Source organism: Eriocheir sinensis, chromosome 43, assembly GCF_024679095.1.
Source record: "Eriocheir sinensis breed Jianghai 21 chromosome 43, ASM2467909v1, whole genome shotgun sequence".
Classification (NCBI taxonomy): Eukaryota; Metazoa; Arthropoda; class Malacostraca; order Decapoda; family Varunidae; genus Eriocheir; species Eriocheir sinensis.
Window position 1 is genome coordinate 235,991 of NC_066551.1, and position 19,428 is coordinate 255,418.

Below are 19,428 nucleotides of genomic sequence, written 5' to 3' on the forward strand. Positions count from 1 at the left end.
CTAACTGAATAAAAGTTTGGCCCATCTAACAAATGAAATGAACGTACGCCTGGTACTATCCAATGGCATCTTCTTGTTGTTCATCTCAGTTCTTGTTATTGTAGTTCTTCTTGTTCTACTTTTGATAATCTGGAGTCATTTTTATCCTTCATAGTTCTTTTGTTTTGCTCATAAATATAATAGTCTTTTAAATTATCCCTAAACATCCAATGATCATTTCCGCCGTCTACTTTAGATAATTTGGTGTCATTTTTATCCTTCATAGTTCTTTTGTTTTGCTCATAAAAATAATGGTCTTTTAAATTATCCCTAAACATACAACAGTCATTTCCGCCGTCTACTTTAGATAATTTGGTGTCATTTTTATCCTTCATAGTTCATAGCCTTTGAAATTATACTTAAACATACAATAGTAATTTCCTCCGTTTACTTTTGATAATTTGGAGTCATCTTTATCCTTCACAGTTCTTATGTTTTGCTCAGAATAATAACAACAGTCTTTGGAATTAAACCTGAACATACAAGGTCATTTCTGTCTCACATTTGCATATCAGCGCTAGTCAATTGCTGTTCCTGGCGGAGGTCTGAGCCAGGCGAGCGAGTGAGTGCCCTTCTGGCCTAGCTTATTCCGGTGTTTGTCTTGCTCTGTTGGTTCACGTGTTTGTTTCGCTGCCTCGCCCCGCCACTCCACTCCGCATCAATAATTAGAAAAGACCGAGTGAGTGAGGGAGGGAGTGAGGGAGTGAGGAGCTCCATCACGCCAGGCCAAGGCAAGTCAGACCAAACCAAGCTTTCTGCAGGGTGGGTTTTTGTCTGCCTTTCTGTTTATGAAGGCTTGATATCATTGTTATTCTTTTTATTCTTATTCTTATTATCATTGTTCTCATTGTTCTTGTTTTTGTTCTTCTTTTGGTCTTGTTGTTGGTGGTATTTTTGTTTTTGTCTGTCTTGATTGTTTACGAACGCTTGGTATTCTTATTGGTATTATTTCTATTCTTTTTTTTAATTTTTAGTCTTGTTTTTCATGTTCTCATTCTTCTTGTCCTTATTCTTTCTATTATCCTCATCACTTTCATTCTTCTTGTCTCTGTTGTTGTTGTTCATTATTATTATTGTTAGTGCTGTTATCATTACTATTATCGTATTTTTCAAGGCTAAGTAAAGGCACTCTCCGGGATCCTTTTATATCGTACACTGTGAACTCGGACACTCGCCTCGTCTGATCCTCTTTGTCCGCCGCCAAGCTCCCAGGACGACTTTTGTTCCCGTGACGCCGTTTTTACTTCTGAATGATCGGTGCGGGGTGACGCTGTGCCTGTCTGTCTGTCTCTGTCTCTCTCTCTCTCTCTCTCTCTCTCTCTCTCTCTCTCTCTCTCTCTCTCTCTCTCTCTCTCTCTCTCTCTCTCTCTCTCTCTCTCTCTCTCTCTCCAGCAATATGCGTCATAACTTGCTGTCTCTTCGTCACCAAGCTAAAAATAGATAGAAAAAATCCATAACGCTGAGAATAGTTGAAAAAACCCTAATGAAATTTTCGTCCAGTTGATCAATGTTTTCTTTCGCTCAAACGAGACACCTGGAAAAAAAATAAAAACACGAGAATATTTTTACGAAGCACGAGATCCAATTATAATATATTTTGTTGCCTGCTTGAAGACCTGGCACGGATTTCCTTTACTCCTAGACAGCTGTGAATGCCTGCCAATTAAGCCTGAGTGACGGAAAAATACATGAGTCAAAGTATTTAAAAGACAAGAAAATGAAGAAAATCACCAGCACAAGGGAATCAGAATGAGTGAATGCTTGTCAATTTAGCCTGAGTGACAGAAAAAATTCACACTAGTCAAAGTAAATAAAAGACAAGAAAATGAAGAATATGGACATCACAAGGGAATGAGCACTGGGCAGCGTGTGGTCAGCCCTCCAGGACAAGACATCACCACGGCTGGAACACAACACACGTTAACCACTAACTCTACATTTGCTCGCCTCTAGGGAAGTGGTCAGCTCACTCTCTATATAGTCAGCAATTCAGCGACTCAGGCGAAGGTGCGGGCTGACCATGCAGCACCCACAGCACCACGGCCACCTACCCCTGCTCAGCCAGCCAGCCAGCCAGCCAGCCCCACCCTGCCCTCAGTGCCATGCATGCTACTACTCAGTCTGGTAGTCATGCAGCCAACTCTACGCCCACCCCGGCATACTCCATTCCTACGGTGACACGGACAAGGGGATACAGACATACGCACTCATTCATACATATATACATACGTACATATATACATACATACATGACTATACAATTTATACATATATACATACATTCATATTTTCATACATCTATTTTTAGCTCTTGTTGTCATCCGCTTACTCACACACACGTACAAAAAGACACAAAGATGGACAGACAGGCAGACAGACGTATAGACAGACACACAGACTGACAAATAAAGTGACTGATTGATTGACAGGTACACACACACACAAAAAAAAAACATACACACATTCTCTCTCTCTCTCTCTCTCTCTCTCTCTCTCTCTCTCTCTCTCTCTCTCTCTCTCTCTCTCTCTCTCTCTCTCTCTCTCTCTCTCTCTCTCTCCCCAAAATCACGAGGCACCAAAACTATAAATACGATGCGAAATGTGGAGCAAAATATGAAAAATAAAACGATAAAAAGTAAAGCGAACGGAGCGAAGCAAATGCGAATAATAATAATAAAGAAAATAATAATAGCGATGGTAATACTAGTTAAATAATACCAAGATAAACTGGGTATATAAAACTTGTTAAATTAATAGAAATAAAGCAAAACAGGATAAAATACTCATGATAATAATAGGGAATACATAAGCAAACAAATATTTAATGAACACAAAGGAAGAAGAAAACTCTACAAACGAATGATAACTCCAGGTGAAAGTAAATCAAGGTAAAAATAAAATAACTAAGGTCGAGATAATAAAAAGAAGTAAATGAACGGCAAAATCAATTCAAATAAGGTTAAGTAAGCAAGGGACAGGTGAGTTAAAAGTATTACAGGTGAAAATAAAGCCAAATGAAATGAAGAAAGAAGAAGAGTAAACTAAACAAGTCACTGGGAGAGAAAGAGCGAGCGAGAGAGCGAAAATCAGGTAAAATAAGAGATAAAACAAAATAATAAAGCCGAAGGAAATAAAGAGGTAAAAGAAAAGCAAAGTAAAAGTCAGACCAAATCAAGTCACTGAGAAAGAAAGAGCAAGCGAGAAGGCGAAAATCAGGTAAAATGAGAGAGAAAACAAAATACTAAAGCCAAATGGAAATGAAAAAGGTAAAATAAAGACAAATTAAAAGTCAGACCAAATCAAGTCACTGGGAGAGAAAGAGCGAGCGAGAGGCATAGGTAGGCAGGTCAAGGTTGTGTATTAGTAGTATCTAGTATGCAGAATATACTCACGAAACATCACGTGCAGCTCGTAGCAGGAAGAGGATTTTCTTGTCGTGTGGTACTCCATACACGGCGCCCTAAGGTGGAATACCACGCATACCTTTTTCATATAGACTGATTTATGGAGTGGCCTCCCTTGCTCTACAAAAGGTGGTGGTGGTGGTGGAGGTGGTGGTGGAGGTGGTGGTGGTGGTGGTGGTAGGGGAGACGCTCACACTTCTTACTGAGAGGAGGGTTGTGGTGGCGGAGGTGGTGGTGGTGGTGGTTGGGTGTCGCTCTTGTCTTGGTGGGGGTGTATGTGGTGGTGAGAGTGGCAGTGGTGGTGGTGGTGGTGGTGGTTGGAGCTAACTTGGTGGTGGTGGTGGTGGTGATTCGTGTGGTGATGATGGTGATGATACAAGTGGTGGTGGTGGTGGTGAGGTAGGGTCAGGTGGTGGTGGTGATGCGGTGACTGGTGGGGGAGGAGGTGGTAGAGGGAGTGGTGGCGGTGGTGGTGCGGTGGTGGTGACCGTGGCGTTAACATATTGGCAGAGGGGGGGCGGGGAGGACGAATGAACAGGTGGGAGGCATGAAGACCCTGAGAAAAACCATCCCTTTAGTGAGTGAGTGAGTGAATGAGTGAGTGAGTGAATGAGTTCTAGAACTTCAACGGGACGGGAATTCAGGAGGGAAGAAAGTTCAGTTTAAAGATTACCTCTTTACAAGTTTAATTAATAAGAATAAGGAGTGAAAACTCTTCAAAGAGAGACAGAATGATATCAACAGTTACTCTCAGTTTACTATTTTTATTATTATTATTATTATTATTATTATTATTATCACTCGACTGGGGAAAAGGGGAGAAAGACAGGAGGGATATACAGTATACTTGGTTATGTTATATATCAATTTATTAAGACTTTATGTTTTGTATGATCAGATTATGACGTTTACTGATAACTGAGATGAAAAGCAACTGACTGACGTTACCTATTCAATGTATCTTTTCTCTGGTGATGAAAAATGATGAATGAACGTTTCGAGAAGGCAATGAAGGACAGAATAACGTTTACAAGTGCCTTCAAAAGGTCTTTCTGGTGTCTGAATGTATGACTTGGTGTAAAATTGAATGGACTCGTATCGTATTGCTGTGAGTGTGTGTGAATGTGTCAGTAATCGTGTACCCGTTTTGTATTGCTAGTTATGTGCGTATAGGTGTGTTTGAGTGCGTGTGTGAGTAGGTTTGAGTTCGTGTAGTCGTGTGTCTCTCTGTGATCGGCGCCTTATTCCCGCCTCTCACACTGGCTTCACTGAGGCTCCTGGACTCGGCTCAACACAGTCAAGGTTTGTTCCGGCGCCTCGTCACTTAGCGAGCCGCCTAGCTCTACTCGGGCTGGGGCGCCGCTCTACACTCTAGCCTCCGGAGCGCGCCTTCCCTCGGCGGCCTCCATCGTCACACTCGCGGCCACTTGCTACACAGGGGCGCCTCGAGGCCTGTGCGGCGCCGCCCTCGCCCCCGCCAGTCCACCGCCACGCCCGGCCTACGCCAGGAGCGTCAGGTAGGCAGGCAGGCAGGCAGGCAGGTGAGCCGCGTATCAAGGTTCTAGCTCCCTAGTGGTGGTATGTTCGTGTGTCTGTATCACTGTCTGTTTTTCTGTGGGGGTGATCAGAACGTGTGGCTACTGGGGGGGCAGGTCATGTCTGGGTCAGGCCTGGGGACGCAACAGACCGGGGTCATATGACTGCCATTAGAACTGGGGGCTTCTATCTGAAAAGAGACGAAGAGAGGAAGGTGGGGGGAGGCTCGTGGCAGACTCTGTGCTGGTGGTGTGGGGAGGAAAGGAAGGCTAGAGAGAGGCTAAGGCTAGAAGGCTACGGCACCGAGGAGCGGCGTCTGGCTAAAGGCTCTTCCTCCTCCTCCTTCTCCTCACACTCTTCTGCTTTGATCGTCGACGTAGCAGCGTCTATATTTAATTTTTTGTTATAGATTCCAATTTTGTGGGTTGTTTGTTGCTTTGGTGGTTGGTTTATTCTTTGTTTTTGTTCTTTTTGGGTGGTGGGGGAGGAGTGGAATGGGAGAAGGGGTAACTTTTCACTTAATTTTTTGGGGGGTAGATACATTAGGTAAGGTCGGGGTTAGGTTGACTGGTTGAATAGATTAGAAGGGTTGGACTTGGTTGGGTAAAATAGGGTTGACCTTGGCTTGGTTAGGGATTGGTTTTGAATGAATGGGGTTGGGCTGACTGGATAAGTTTGGTTGGGTTAAGTTGGGTTGATTTTGGGTCGGGTTAGGTTAGGAAAGGCTGGGTTCGGTCAGGTTGGCTTAGGTTGCATTAGGTCAGGGTAGGACATGGGTAGGATCAGACTGGGTATCCTTCTTCATCGGCGCGAGTGAAGTGAATCAATTTAGCGTGTGATAATGGACGTGTGGGTTGGCACGTTAGGTCAGGTAAGGTCAGGTTACATTAGGTCAGGGCAGGATAAGGGTTGGGTCAGACTGGGTATCCTTCTTCATCGGCGCGAGTGAAGTGAAGCAATTTAGCGTGTGATAATGGACGTGTGGGTTGGCACGTTAAAGCCCCTCCGAAGCCTGGCGCCTAAAGCTTAACACCAGGGTATCGCAGCGTCAATAAGGTCGAGTTTCCAAGCGTTTGCAGAGGCACGTTTCGCCCTTACGGTCGTTCATTTCCTTCCATTCCCCTTTTCGTCTTTCATTCTGTGTGTTTTACGTGACCTTAGAGTTGCGAAATGGGTCAGGAGAGGTCACGTGTGTGTGTGTGTGTGTGTGTGTGTGTGTGTGTGTGTGTGTGTGTTGGAAAGTGCCTGTGAGTTTCGATCTTAATGAAGTGCCAACACGTGATATTCTCTCTCTCTCTCTCTCTCTCTCTCTCTCTCTCTCTCTCTCTGTATAACGACGCTTGGAAACACACACACACACAACCCCATTCCCCCCCTACACACAAATACCTCTCCTTTTTATTATTTTCTTATTATTCAACTAAAAGATTCAAACATATTCCCTTCCCTTGTATTTATCATCCCAAGTTTGTATATCATTCCCGACATCACTTACGAAAAAGTGAGGAAAAATATAATCGCCATAAAAAACTCTACGGTAAGCTCACGCCCGATTAAACTATCACAAAACGCGGTAACAATTTTTCTCCTCCTCAGTCTTGCTTCCGTTCCCTCCCCTCCAAGCAAGGCCATCGCAATCTCTTTTCCCCGAGCGGATAAGTGTTCACCTGAGAGACGCCCAGGTAGACGCCGCGCTGAAACAATTAACCTGATTGGACCGGGCAAGGGGCGGAGGAGAAGAGGAAGAGAAAGGGAAGGAAGGGAAGGAGAGGGGTGTTAAAAAAAAAAGGTAAATAAGGATGAGTTTAAAGGGATGAGGATGTGGTTTAAGAATAGAAGTAAGGAGTGGAAGGAGATGTAGGAAGAGAAGGGAAAGGAAGGGAATAAGGAGAGGGGTGAAAAAAAGGTAAAAAAGGATGCTTGTGATGGGATAAGGAAGTGGTTTAGGAAACGGTGAAAGGAAGGGAGGATGGGACTAAGGGAAATGAACGAGGGAGATGAGGATAAGGAAAATGAGCGAAGTGAAGAGCAATGGGAAAAAAGGGGAAAAAAAGGGAACCAAAGGGAGGAAAATGTAGGGCAGAGCAGGATGTTAGTGAAGAGAAAAGAAGAAAAAACGTTGATTATGAAAGGAAAGGAAAAGTAACGAAGGGAAGAGCAATGAAAGGTATAAAAGAATGGTAAAATAAACGGATGAAGAATAGAAAAAGAATTAGAATGAAAGGAAAGGAAGGCGAAAGAAAAGAGGAAGGAGGGCAATGAAAAGAAAAGGAGAAAAGGACATAAATGAAGGGGAAGGAAGGGAAAGGAGACGAGGAAGGAGAGGAATGAGAAAAATGAAAACATGGTCCGAAAAAAAGGAAAGGACGGTGGGAAGGGAAGGGAAGGGAAACCAAGCAAACAAGTGGAGCGGAACAAAAACAACAACAACAACAACATAAACAAGCCTACTTCTGAGGGGAGACTGAAGGAAGTGAAGAGAAGAAGAGGGGAAGGGGAAGGGAAGAAGAAGGGCAGGGAAGGGACGGTAATACAAAGAAGGGAAGGTTCGACGTCCTCAGAAGGGGAAGAACGAGGGAGGACAGAACGATTTAAATGGAGGAAGAAAAAAAATAATATGAGGGAAGTAAAGATGAAATAAATGAAAAAAAAATAGTGATTACTTGTCAATAAGGGAAACGAATCACGAGGGGGAAATATAAATGCAAGGAACAAAGAATAGGAAGAAAAATAAATAAAATAAATGCAGGAAAACAAAAGAGAAACGAGAATAACTTTAGGAGGAATGTAATTAGTTGACAAATTGGGGAAAACAAGCCGAGGGAGATGAAATTAGAAGAAAAAAAATGCAGGAATTAGACAAAAAAAATGCTAGAAAATCAGATGGAACGAATAGGAAGGAAGGATAAACAATAAAGGAAAATGAAGGGGAAATGAAAAGGGAAATATGAGAGGAAAATAAAGAGGAAATGAGAAGGGAAGCAAGAATGGGAAATGAAAGAGGGATGAAAAGGAAGCAATGAAAGGGAATTAATAAGAGAGGAAAGAAAGGATATAATGACGGAAAATGAAGGGAAAAAGGAAGGGGTATGATGGGGATATAGAGAGGAAGAGAAGGGGAAAACAGTGATGGGAAATAAAGGAAACTGGGAGAGGAAACAATAATGCGAAACGAAGGGAATATAAAAAGGGAAAAATGAAGGAAAATAAAGGGAATTGAAAGGCTAAATAGTGATAGGAGAAATGAAGGAGAATAGAAGGGAAAAAAAAAGAAAAATGAAAAGTAAATGAGGAAAAGCGAGACAAATTTCCGACTAAATGACATTGCTCTCCCTCTCCCTCTCTCACGTCCATTCACTCAAACACATCCACGATTATTTCTCCTCTCTTTCTCTCCTTAATGAGGTTTTCGCTTGACTAAACTTTATCCTGGACGGGAATTCATAATCGTAATGGAATCTTCGCTTCAACCCAAAACCTCCTCAAACCCCTTCCTTTAACCCCCCTCATTCAATCTCTCTCCTTCTCTTCCCCGCTTCAGTATAATCCTTCACCTCAAAGTTGGCCCCCTTTCTTAACCTTACCTCCTCTTCAATCCCTTCCTTCTCTTTCCCCTTTCAGTATAATCCTCAACCCCATTCCTTTAACCCCCTCATTCAATCTCTCTCCTTCTCTTCTCCCCTTTCAGTATAATCCTTCACCTCAAAGTTGGCCCCCTTTCTTCACTTTACCTCCTATTCAATCCCTTCCTTCTCTTTCCCCTTGAAGTATAATCCTCTACTCCGAATTTGACCTCTTCCACTATCTTACCTTCCCTCCAAATCCCTTCTTTCCCTTTTCCCTTTTTCCAACCTCAATCCTCTTCAAACCCCTTCCTTCCATTTCCCCGTCAACCCTTCAATCCCCTTCCCTTATTTCCTCCCATTCCTTTTCCTTCTCTAGTACTAATCTTCCCCTCCAACCCTCTTAAACCCCTTCCTTTATCTCATTAAAACCCTTTTACCCCTTTCAGCTTAAGCTTCCATCCAAAACGTCCTTAACCCCATTTCTTTAGTCCTTGTTCGACCCTTTCGTTTCACCTTCTCTCCTTCCAAAATATGCACTTTCTTAAATCTTTTCATATGATCCCTTTTGCTAATTTCCTTCCCTTTTCTTCAAGATCTTTTATTAACCCTTTTTTCAATCTCTTTCCTTCCTCTTTTCCCTTCCCATTCCCTTCCTTCATCCCTCTTCTTCAACCCTCCTCCGTTCACGTTACCCTTTCCATGTACGACCTTTTTTCAATCCCTTTCATTTAATTCCTCTTCAACCCTTTCCTTCCCCCTTCTCTCAGTTCCCCTCTCACGTATCCCCTTCCACATTCCTCCCTTCATCCCCTCTCACTCTCAATCCCCTCCTCATCCCCTCCGTTTTCCCCTTCCCACCCAATATGACATTTAACCTATCAACCATCTCCCTCTTCCCTGTGTCAAGTTCCCCCTTCACTCTGTCATCCCCTCTTCCATTTATCTTTTCCTCCCCTTCAATCAATTCTATTCCATTTCACTCTCTTTTTCTTCCTCCTCTTTCTCCTCTTCTTTCTTTTCTTTCCATTCCTCTGCTTTTCCTCTCTAACTTCTCCTTCTCCTCTTCTCCTTTTCTTCCTTTCCTCTTCTCCTCTCCTTATCCTCCTCTTTGATTGCTTTCTCTCCATTTCCCTCTCCGTTCCCTCCTTCCTCCCCTTCCTTCTTTCTGACCAATCCCCTCTCTTCTCCCTCTCCCTTCCTCCCCTTCCCTCCTTTCATCATCCCCTTCTTTGTCTCTTCCTCTCTTCTGATCTCTCCCCTCTTCCTTCCTTCCTCTTCCCTCTTCTTCCCTACCTCTCCCTTCCTCCCTCCCTCTCCCTCCCCGTTCCGTCGTGTTGATAAATCTGATTCATATATTTTGGGAAAACTTTATCGGGACACGAATTTCAATTACGTTTGGAATATAAAATCTCGCATCACATCGGCGTTTACCGGATGTGTTGTTTTGGGGGGGGAGGGGGAGGAGGGCTGGAGGATGGGGAGGGAAGAGATAGGGATGGGGATTGAGGGGGATGGGGAGGGGAGGTGAGGGGTCTGGAGGAAAGGGGAAGGATGGGGAAGGGGGAAGGGATATGGAGGAATGGGGAAGGAAGGGGAGGAATGGTGGGTATAGAGGGAAGGGGAGAGATGGGAAGGGAAGGGGAGGAAAATATATGAAGGGATGGGGGGATATGGAAGGGGGTGGGATGGAGAGGGAAGGGGAGAGATGGGGAGGGAGAGGAATGGGTTTACGGGAGGGGGGGAGAAGGGATATGGAAGGAAGGGAAGGGAAGGGATGGGGAGGGAGAGGAATGGGTTTACGGGAATGGAGGAGAAGGGATATGGAAGGAAGGGAAGGGAAGGGAAGGGGAACGAAAGGGAGAGCGAAAGAGAGGAACAATAAAGGGAGATGAGTGGCAATACAAAGAGGAAGAGATGAGACAATATGAAAAAGAAGAAACAAATGACGATCAAAACAGAAGAAGACAAGAGAAGATGAAAGATGATAAAAGAAGAAGAGAAATGAAAGAAAAGGGGAGATGACTGACAATATAAAGAGGAGGAAATAAGAGACAATAAAGGCAAAAAAACACGAGATATTAATAGATAAAGAAAGAATGAAAAGGAAAGAAAAGAGGTGAGTGACAACATAGGGGGGGAAAACAAACAACAAAGAAAAAACAAAAACAAAAACAGACAACCCACCCACTCACTAATCACGAATCCCACAACAATTATTTTTAACCCAATTTTTTGTCCTACCACCAGATTTTAATTGGTTGGAGCGGCGCGTCCCTCAGCCAATCAGGAAGCCGATTCATCATGACGTCACGAGGCCTTCCATCACGCCCGCGAGATTTTTGTCACAGTGTTCCGAAACTTTGCCTTCTTTTATCACCCGAGGAAAGAGAGAGAGCAAGAGAGAGAGAGAGAGAGAGAGAGAGAGAGAGAGAGAGAGAGAGAGAGAGAGAGAGAGAGAGAGAGAGAGAGAGAGAGAGAGAGAGAGAGAGAGAGAGAGAGAGAGAGAGAGAGAGAGAGAGAGAGAGAGAGAGAGAGAGAGAGAGAGAGAGAGAGAGAGAGAGAGAGATAATTATCAAATGTTTTTATGTCAGATCTATGGTAGGAAATCGCTCCCACTACCCCCCAACCCCCCCTCCCGCCCGTGTGTGTGTGTGTGTGTGTGTGTGTGTGTGACTTATTAGCAGGATATTAAAGCTGGTCTCCCCGCAGCGCGTTGACTGATGGTAAATATTGAAACCTCGCCCTTGTTCTCTCTCTCTCTCTCTCATTCTATCTGATTCTCCGTTTCAAATTCACTGTTACGATATTTTTTTTTTCTTTTTGTATGGAATATAAATAGTAGCAATAGTAGCAGTAGTGGTAGTAGTAGTAGTAGTGGCAGTAGTAGTAGTAGTAGTAGTAGTAGTTGTAGTAGTAGTGGTGAATCGTTTTGCTTGCCTTTGTTATTGTTTTGGTTTCTACAGTTCAATATATATTTCTCTCTCGCTGTCTCGCTTTCAATATTGTCAACCAGCCATTGCGAGTTTTACCTACCCCTCTCTCCCCCTTTCCTTCCCTCCTCCATTCCTCCACGCCCTTCCCTCCATCCCACGCTTTGCTCCTCCCTTCCCTTCGCTACACCACACCCTCTCCCTCGCTTCGCCCTTCCCCCTTCATCACCCTACCCTCCCTTCGCTCTTCCCTGTACCCTACCCTCTGTCCTTCCTTCTTTCCCATCATCCTTCCCTCTTCCCCACCCTCCTCTCCCCTCTATCCTTTCCCCCTTCCTTCCCTCCCTATACCCTCTTCAACACGTACACCTTTTTTCTTCCCAATGAGAACACAGGGAAAGCAACACAACAACACAGCAACACACAGAGGCATTCCGTGTTGTTAGCCACTCTTACATATCCATCGGTTTGGCTTTCACCTCTTACGTGTGTGTTTGGGTATGAGTTCACGGACGCCGCATCGCAGAGACAACAGATTACACGCTGGTCTTGCAATATAGGAAAACGTTTATGGGTTACTTTGCGGAAGCGTTAGAAAGGAAGGATGAACGTTCAAGCAAGGTGTAAACGGCACTTCGGTACACCTTGCACTGATAACCTTCGCTACGATCACTGTTTTAGACGTTGTGACTGGGCTTTCATTAAAAATAGTGTCATTGGCGAATTCGATTGCTGCGAGAAGATACTGGTGATGATGATGGTGATGATGATGGTGATGACTGTGTTGGTGTTGATAGTTACGAGACAAGCATAAGAGTCATCATCTACAACCCAACGTTTAGACAGCATCACATCTTCCACTTTCCATCCATTCATCCATCCTGTTACCCATCTCTCTCTCTCTCTCTCTCTCTCTCTCTCTCTCTCTCTCTCTCTCTCTCTCTCTCTCTCTCTCTCTCTCTCTCTCTCTCTCTCTCTCACCCATACCCACACCCACTCACTTACTCTCACACCCACGCTATAACAGAAAGACCAAATGAGACGAGAAGCACCACGAGACACAAGACCAAGACCAAGAAGTGCAATTAGTAACAGCAAGTGGTGGAGAGGGACGAGGAGGAGGAGGAGGACGAAGAGGGTTAGTGAGGGGACATACCACAACAAGCTCTTCCCTCCATCCACCTCGCCCTCAGCCTCCCCACTAGACGGCGCGGGAGAGGGAGAAGGGAGGGGAGGAGTAGATAATAAGTAGTGATAAGATTAGTAGTGTTTGAGTGCGACACGTGCCACAGCAAGGTGTAAAAAACGAGTAAGTCAATCAAGCCACATGACAGAGTGACGGGAGGCGGGGAGGCAGGGGGAGTGAGTGAGAGGGAGAGCGAGTGACATTGAGGCAGGGAGAGCGAGTGATGTAGAGTGGCAGGGAGGCAGGGGGAGTGAGTGACAGGGAGAGCGAGTGACATTGAGGCAGGGAGAGCGAGTGATGTAGAGTGGCAGGGGGAGTGAGTGACAGGGAGAGCGAGTGATGTAGAGTGGCAGGGAGGCAGGGGGAGTGAGTGACATAGAGGCAAGGAGACGGTGAGGCAGGGGGAGTGAGTGACATTGAGGCAGGGAGAGACACTGAGGCAGGGTGACAGTTGGAGCAGGAGGGAGGATGAGACAGGGAGAGGAAGTGACATAGGGAGGCAAGGAAGACGTGAGGCAGGGAGAACAAGTAACGTGGAGAGGCAGGGAGGGAGAAACACAGTAAGGGAGGCAGGGAGAGTGAGTAACATAAGGGGAGAGGTAGGGAGAGGGATAGGAGACAGGGAGAACAAGACTTAGTAACATAAAGAGGCATTGAGACAGGGAGAGCAAATGACAAGCAGGGAAGGAGATATAGGAAGTGACATAAGGAAGGGAGACAGGGAGGAGAAGGGTGGAGGGTAGGAGAGCAAGTATCATTAGCAGGGAAGGAAACAGTGACATAAGGAAGGAAGGGAGGCAGGAGAAGGGAGGAGGGTAGGAGAGCAAGTATCATTAGAAGGGAAGGATACAGTGACATAAGGAAGGAAGGAAGACAGGAGAAGGGAGGAGGGTAGGAGAGCAAGTATCATAAGCAGGGAAGGAAACAGTGACACAAGGAAGGAAGGGAGGCAGGAGAAGGGAGGAGGGTAGGAGAGCAAGTATCATTAGCAGGGAAGGAAACATAGTGACAAGGAATTAAGGGAGGCAAGGGGAGCGAGTGCCTTGGGTGAGAGCGTAGGTCCAGCCAGGTAGCCAGGTAGCCAGGTAGCCAATCAGTCAGTCCTACCTATTCTCCCGAGCGCCGAGGCCACGACCCCGGGTGTCATGGTGGCCTCACTTCACCACGACCCTCGGAAAACGACCTGCAAAGCGCCTCCTCCTCCTCCAACGCCCGGGTCACCACGCACGCGCACGCACTCACGCACACCCGCACAGGTAAGAGTCAGGCTTCATCAGAGTGCTGGAGATGCTGGAGATGATGCTGCGGGGTCATCTTGTATCATCTGCGGGCACTAGGTTTGTTTTTTCTTCGTTTCTTCACGTTGAAAGTCACACGCCTGTTTTGTTTTTATTTTTTAAGTACCTGTTTGCACTGATCTTCGTAATAGAGGCGACGGGACATGAATGCGGAGTTGGAATAAATGAGAGAGTGAGGCTGTGTGTGTGTGTGTGTGTGTGTGTGTGTGTGTGTGTGTGTGTGTGTGTGTGTGTGTGTGTGTGTGTGTTTCCGTCACTCACTCTCTCACTCAAAACGTCCCATTCAGAGTGAGGAATAGAATGACAAGCAGATGCAATACAGACGCGCACACTTCAGCAAGATTAAAGTGTGTACGTGCGTGTGTGTGTATGTGTGTGTGTGTGTGTGTGTGTGTGTGTGTGTGTGTGTGTGTGTGTGTGTGTGTGTGTGTGTGTGTGTGCGTGTGTGTGTGTGTGTATCCTCAAACCTCACCCACGTCACTCAAGAATTGGCTCACTTTCATCTGTTTTCTTGAACGTGATAAAACAAACAAAAAAATTCCAAAACAACAACAAAAACAATGGTAAAAACAACGTCTCCATCAATGGAGGAAAGGAAAGAAAACAATCAGGTCGGTTTTCTCGACCTTTTCATTTTCCCTGTTTTCCCACATTGTCTTGTAATTGTCCTCCTCTTTCCCTTGTCATTCATTTTCTCTTTACTCTTTCCTTCGTTTCGTCTAATTAAAAACATCATCAGGTCACTTTTCAACGCCTTTCATTTCTTCTGGAGTTTCTTTCTTTCTCTTTCTTATCTTGTGACTCTCTAACTCTCTCTATTTACTGTATTTTCTTTATCTTTTTCTTCATTCTATTTTCGTCATTTAATTTTCTCTTGATTTTTTTTCCGTTTCTTTCTCTTTTCTTGTTTCGTTTCGTTTAATTATTACGTCTTTCTGTTTTCATAATGACTTTTTCCCTCACTCATATTGTCCTGAAATTCCTCTCATTCCTTTTTCTTTTCTTCTTTTTTGTCTTTCTTCTTCTGGTAAGTAGTTTTCTTTTTCCCTTTAAACTAAATTTCTTCTCATCCTTCGTTTAGTGTTATGAATTATCTCTCCTTGTTCGTTTCTTCTTTCTTTTCATTTTTCTCGTTATGATTCGTTTGTCATTTCTTTATTTTTGTTTTCTTCGCTTTTCTCTCTTCTGTTCTCGTTTCGTCTTTTCTTAATTTTCCGGGCTATATGTATTTCGTAACTCCTTCCTCTCTTTTTGTTTTCTCCTTTCTCTTCTCTCTTCTTTCCTCGCATCGCTTCGTCTGTCTTCCACTTCTTAACTCGTGCTTTCCTTTCTTCCCTTTCTCTCCTCTCTCTTCTCTCTTCTTTCCTCCCATCGCTTCGTCCGTCTTGCCATTCTCAACTCGTGCTCTCCGTCCTTCCCTTTCTCTCTCTCCCTCGCGCCGTCCATTAAAAGGCCGTGTCAGTCCCGCCTGTACGTGCTTTCACAGAGGGATGAGGGAAGGACCAAAGGACACGGAAGGGTTAGGGGAAGGAGGAGGAGAGGGGCAAAGACCGGCCACTGACCATCAAGGTGAGGGCTGACTCCTTTGTTTCTTGGGGTTACGTGTAAAGGAGGAGGAGGAGGAAGAGGAGGAGGAGGAAGAGGAGGAAGAGGAGGAAGAGAGGGAAACAAAAGTCTATTCAGTGGTCCTCTCCAGGCTCGTTACGTGACACCTGCGAGTGGATTCTTAAGTGTCACGCTTTTATCTGTTGAAGAAGACCGAGGAGGAGGAGGAAGAGTAGGAGGAAGAGGAGGAGGAGGAGGAAGAGTAGGAGGAGGAGGAAGAGGAGGAGGAGGAGGAGGAGGGAGCAGATGAATAGGAGAAGTAGTACCAGCTGAATGAAGAGAAAGAAGAGAAAGGCGAAAATGAAAAGTAAGAGAAGATTAAGAGAAAGAGAAAGAGGAAGAGGAGGAGGAGGAGGAGGAGGAAGAGGATTAGGCTTAGGAGGAGTAGGAAGGGAAAGAGAAACAGGACACGGAGGAGGAGGTAAGAAAAGGAAGAGGATCAAGAGAAATTGAATCAGGAGGAGGAGGAGGAGGAGGAGGAGGAAGATGGAGAGAAGGATGACAAGGGCAAGAATAAATGTAGGAAGGGAGGATTGAGATAAGAAGGAGGAGGAGGAGGAGGAGGACAAGAAAGAAAAGAAATAGAAAAAGAAAAGTATAAAAAGAAGAAGAGGAGGAGAAGAACAAGAGCAGGGATCAAAATACGGAGGAGAAGGAGAGGAGGAAGACGAGGAAGAAGAGGAGGAAGAGGAGAACGCGGATCAAAATAAAGAGGAAGAAGAGGAAGATGAGGAGGAAGAGGAAAACAAATATAAAAAAAAATGGAGGAGGAAGAGGACGAAGTGGAGGAGATGGATGAAGAGGATAAGGAAGAGGAGGAAGAGAAAGAGGAAGGAGGAGGATAAGGCTGTAGACTAGAGGATAAGGAAGAGGAGAAAGAGGAAGAGGAAAAAGAAGAAGACGAGGAAAAAGGCAAAATCCCCCGGGCACACGAATTTCCATCACACCCAACCCTTAACGCACACTAAACACCCGAACACAAACACACACACGCGCGCTACCGACGGAGGCACCGCAGACCCACTCCCACGTTAGCAGCCACGCGGGCGGTCGGGGAGGCACTGCAGGGCCCCACGAGGCACCGGGCAGGGCAGGCAGCGGCGACATATCGGTGCCAGAGACGACTTGACACACGGGAACAGCGGTACCCATTTAAGTTTAGAGGCACTGCGTGGGTAGGGAGATTGTGGTGGTGGTGGTGGTGATGGGAGGGTGAGTTATAGTGGTGGTGGTGGTGGTGGTGGTGAGGGTAAGTACTGGATGGGTTGGTAAGGGAGAGAGTGGTTGTATTGGTAGTGATAGTAGTAGTAGTAGTAGTAGTAGTAGTAGCAGTAGTAGTAGTACGTGGTGGTGGTGGAGAGGGATGGAGAAGTGGAAGGGAGTAGGTGGTGGAGGTAATGGTGGAGTGATGGGTGATGGTGGCAATGGTATTTTTTTTTATAGTGAAGGTTAGGTAGTGGCAAGGAAAGGTGGTTAATGAAAGGGAGAAAGGTAGGCGTAGTAACAGTAGTGATGAAAGGAGAAGAAAAAGATGAAGAAAAATGTAAATTAGAAAACAAGATAAAGAGGAAAGGAAACTCATTACTGTGTCTCGTATAGAAAGGAATACAGGAAAAAAACAGGAGAATAGATATGGAAATTATATAGAAGATAGCAGTAGACAGAAGATAGAAGAGAGAAGATAAATGATAGAAGTAGATAGAGGTAGGTAGAAGTGATATAGAAGAGGTGATATAGAAGTGATATAGAACAAAAAAAGTGAGAATAGATATAGAAGTGGACGGACAAGTACGCGTATAGTACAGGTGGTGATGTTCGCAGCAGTGATAGGGGAGGGGAGGTGAAGGGAAAGGAAGGTCAGGGAAGGAGGATGAGTAAGGGGGTGAAGGGAGGGAAGGGAGGAAGCGCATTATAGGGGTGCCAACATATGTGGGACGCAGCGACCTATGAACACATTTCTGGCTTTGGCACCTGAGTGTATGTACGGAGGTGAAGGACGGTGGTAACAGCTATAGGAGGGGGGGTGAAGATGGGGGGGGTGAAGATGGGGGGGGCGCAGCAGTGGTGGTGGTGGTGGTGATAGGAATGATGAATAAGAATAAATGATAAAAACGAATAACAATAATAATAATAATAACAATAATAATAATAATAATAATAATAATAATAATAATAATAATAATAATAACATGAATGGCACGCAATATATCACAGATACGAAGAAGAAGCAGAAGAAGAAGAAAAAGAAGAAGAAGGAAGAAGAAGGAGGAAAAGAAGAAAAAGAAGACCCGAAGAGGACAACAAATAACAGGTAATAAAAGAGATAATCTGAAATGAGAAGAAGAAAGGAAAGATGCGATAAAAAAAAGATAGGAAAGAAAATAAAGGAAAGGAAAGGAAAGGAAGTAAACAAGGCAAAACAAATATAGAAAGGGAAGAAAAGAAGACAGAAAGAAAAATAAACAGAAAGAATGGAAGAAAATAAAGAAGAAAAGAAGGAAAAAAAAGAAAAAAAAGAAGAAAAGAAAAAAGGAATAGAAGAAAATAGGATAATAAAAAAATAACAGCAAGACCGAGAAGGCAAGGAAGACAGAATTAAAGAGACAAGAAAGACGAAATTACAGAGACAGGAAGACAAGAGGGAGATAACGAGGAGGAGGAAAAAAGAGGAGGAGGAGGAGGGGGAGGAAGAGGAGGAGGAGGAGGAGGAAGAGGGAAAGAGACGTCGAGGCCAAAGAAAACATCAACAACAAGATTATCAACAACAACAACATCAACATTAAAGAACGTCACGAGCTTGACACAAACAAATGATTTAATGCTCTCTCTCTCTCTCTCTCTCTCTCTCTCTCTCTCTCTCTCTCTCTCTCTCTCTCTCTTACTAATATTGGGAGAGAAGGAAGATAAGAGAAAGAGGAAGAGGAGAAAGAGATGGGAGAAAGGAGGAAGAGGAGGAAGAGGAGGGGGAAGAGGAGAGGGAAAAAGAAGACGAAGAGGAAGTAATGGGTAAGAGGTGAGGAGGAGGAGGAGGAGGAGGAGAAGGAAGAGGAGATGCTGGTGGATAAAAGAGAAGAGAAAGAGGAGGAGAAGTAGTTTTGCATTTGAGGATGAAGAGGAAGAAGAGGAGAAGAAGAAGAAAGAGCAGGAGAAGAAGAAGAAGAAGAAGATGAGAAAAAGTTTAGCGTAGTACATACCTAAACAGCGTCACAATCAAATAAACAAACAAATCTGACGTGAGTGACTGAAACATTATGACAAAGGAAGGAAGGAAAGAGACAAAACCCTTCACAGTAACACATGTCCGCCAGAGTTTCGTTCACGTGTAGAAATGAAGAGTCCACGAGAAGGGAAGGGAAGGAAGGGAAGGGAAGGAAAGGAGGGAAGGGATGAGAGGGAGGGAGTGTTCGTGGGGTTAGAGAAGGGAACGGAAGGAAGGGAAGGAGGAGAAGGAGGGATGGAAGGAAGAAGGGAGTATTCGTGGGGGTAGAGAAAAGAAGGAAAAGGAAGGGAAAGGAAGGGAGGGAGGGGGGGAGGGAGTGTTCGTGGGGTCAGAGAAGGGAAGGAAGAGAAGGAGGGATGGAAGGAAGGAGGGAGTATTCGTGGGGCAAGAGAAGGGAAGGGAAGGAGAGGGGAGGGAAGGGGAGGGAGGGAAAGGGAATGGAAGGGAAAGGAGGGAGAGAGGGAATGAGGGAGTATTCGCGGGGCCAGGAATGGAAAGGAAGGAAAGGAAGGGAAAGGAGGATAGAGAAGGGAATGGAAAGGGAAGAAGGAAAGGAAAGGGAGGGAAGAGTAGGAGGAAGGGAGGAAGAGAAGAGAGGAAGAGCGGGAGGGATATTAGCAGCATCGGCGGCGCCACCAGTTAGG

General features: G+C 45.0%; 1 protein-coding gene across 7 annotated transcripts in view; it reads right to left on the bottom strand.

Moving 5' to 3' along the window:
* Positions 1–19,428, bottom strand: part of LOC127010288 (mechanosensory protein 2-like) — a 138,471-nt gene that overhangs the window by 109,149 nt on the left and 9,894 nt on the right. For 5 of the 7 annotated variants that reach the window (XM_050884147.1, XM_050884145.1, XM_050884149.1 and 2 more), the window contains exon 1: positions 3,432–5,169. The exons of 1 other annotated variant lie outside the window; for it this stretch is intronic. In XM_050884147.1, coding sequence (XP_050740104.1) covers positions 3,432–3,531 — 100 coding nt within the window. In that variant the 5' untranslated portion in view covers positions 3,532–5,169. Of the gene's footprint in view, positions 1–3,431; positions 5,170–13,768; positions 14,056–19,428 lie in introns of those variants that run through there. One more of the 7 variants, XM_050884152.1, reaches the window with a different exon arrangement.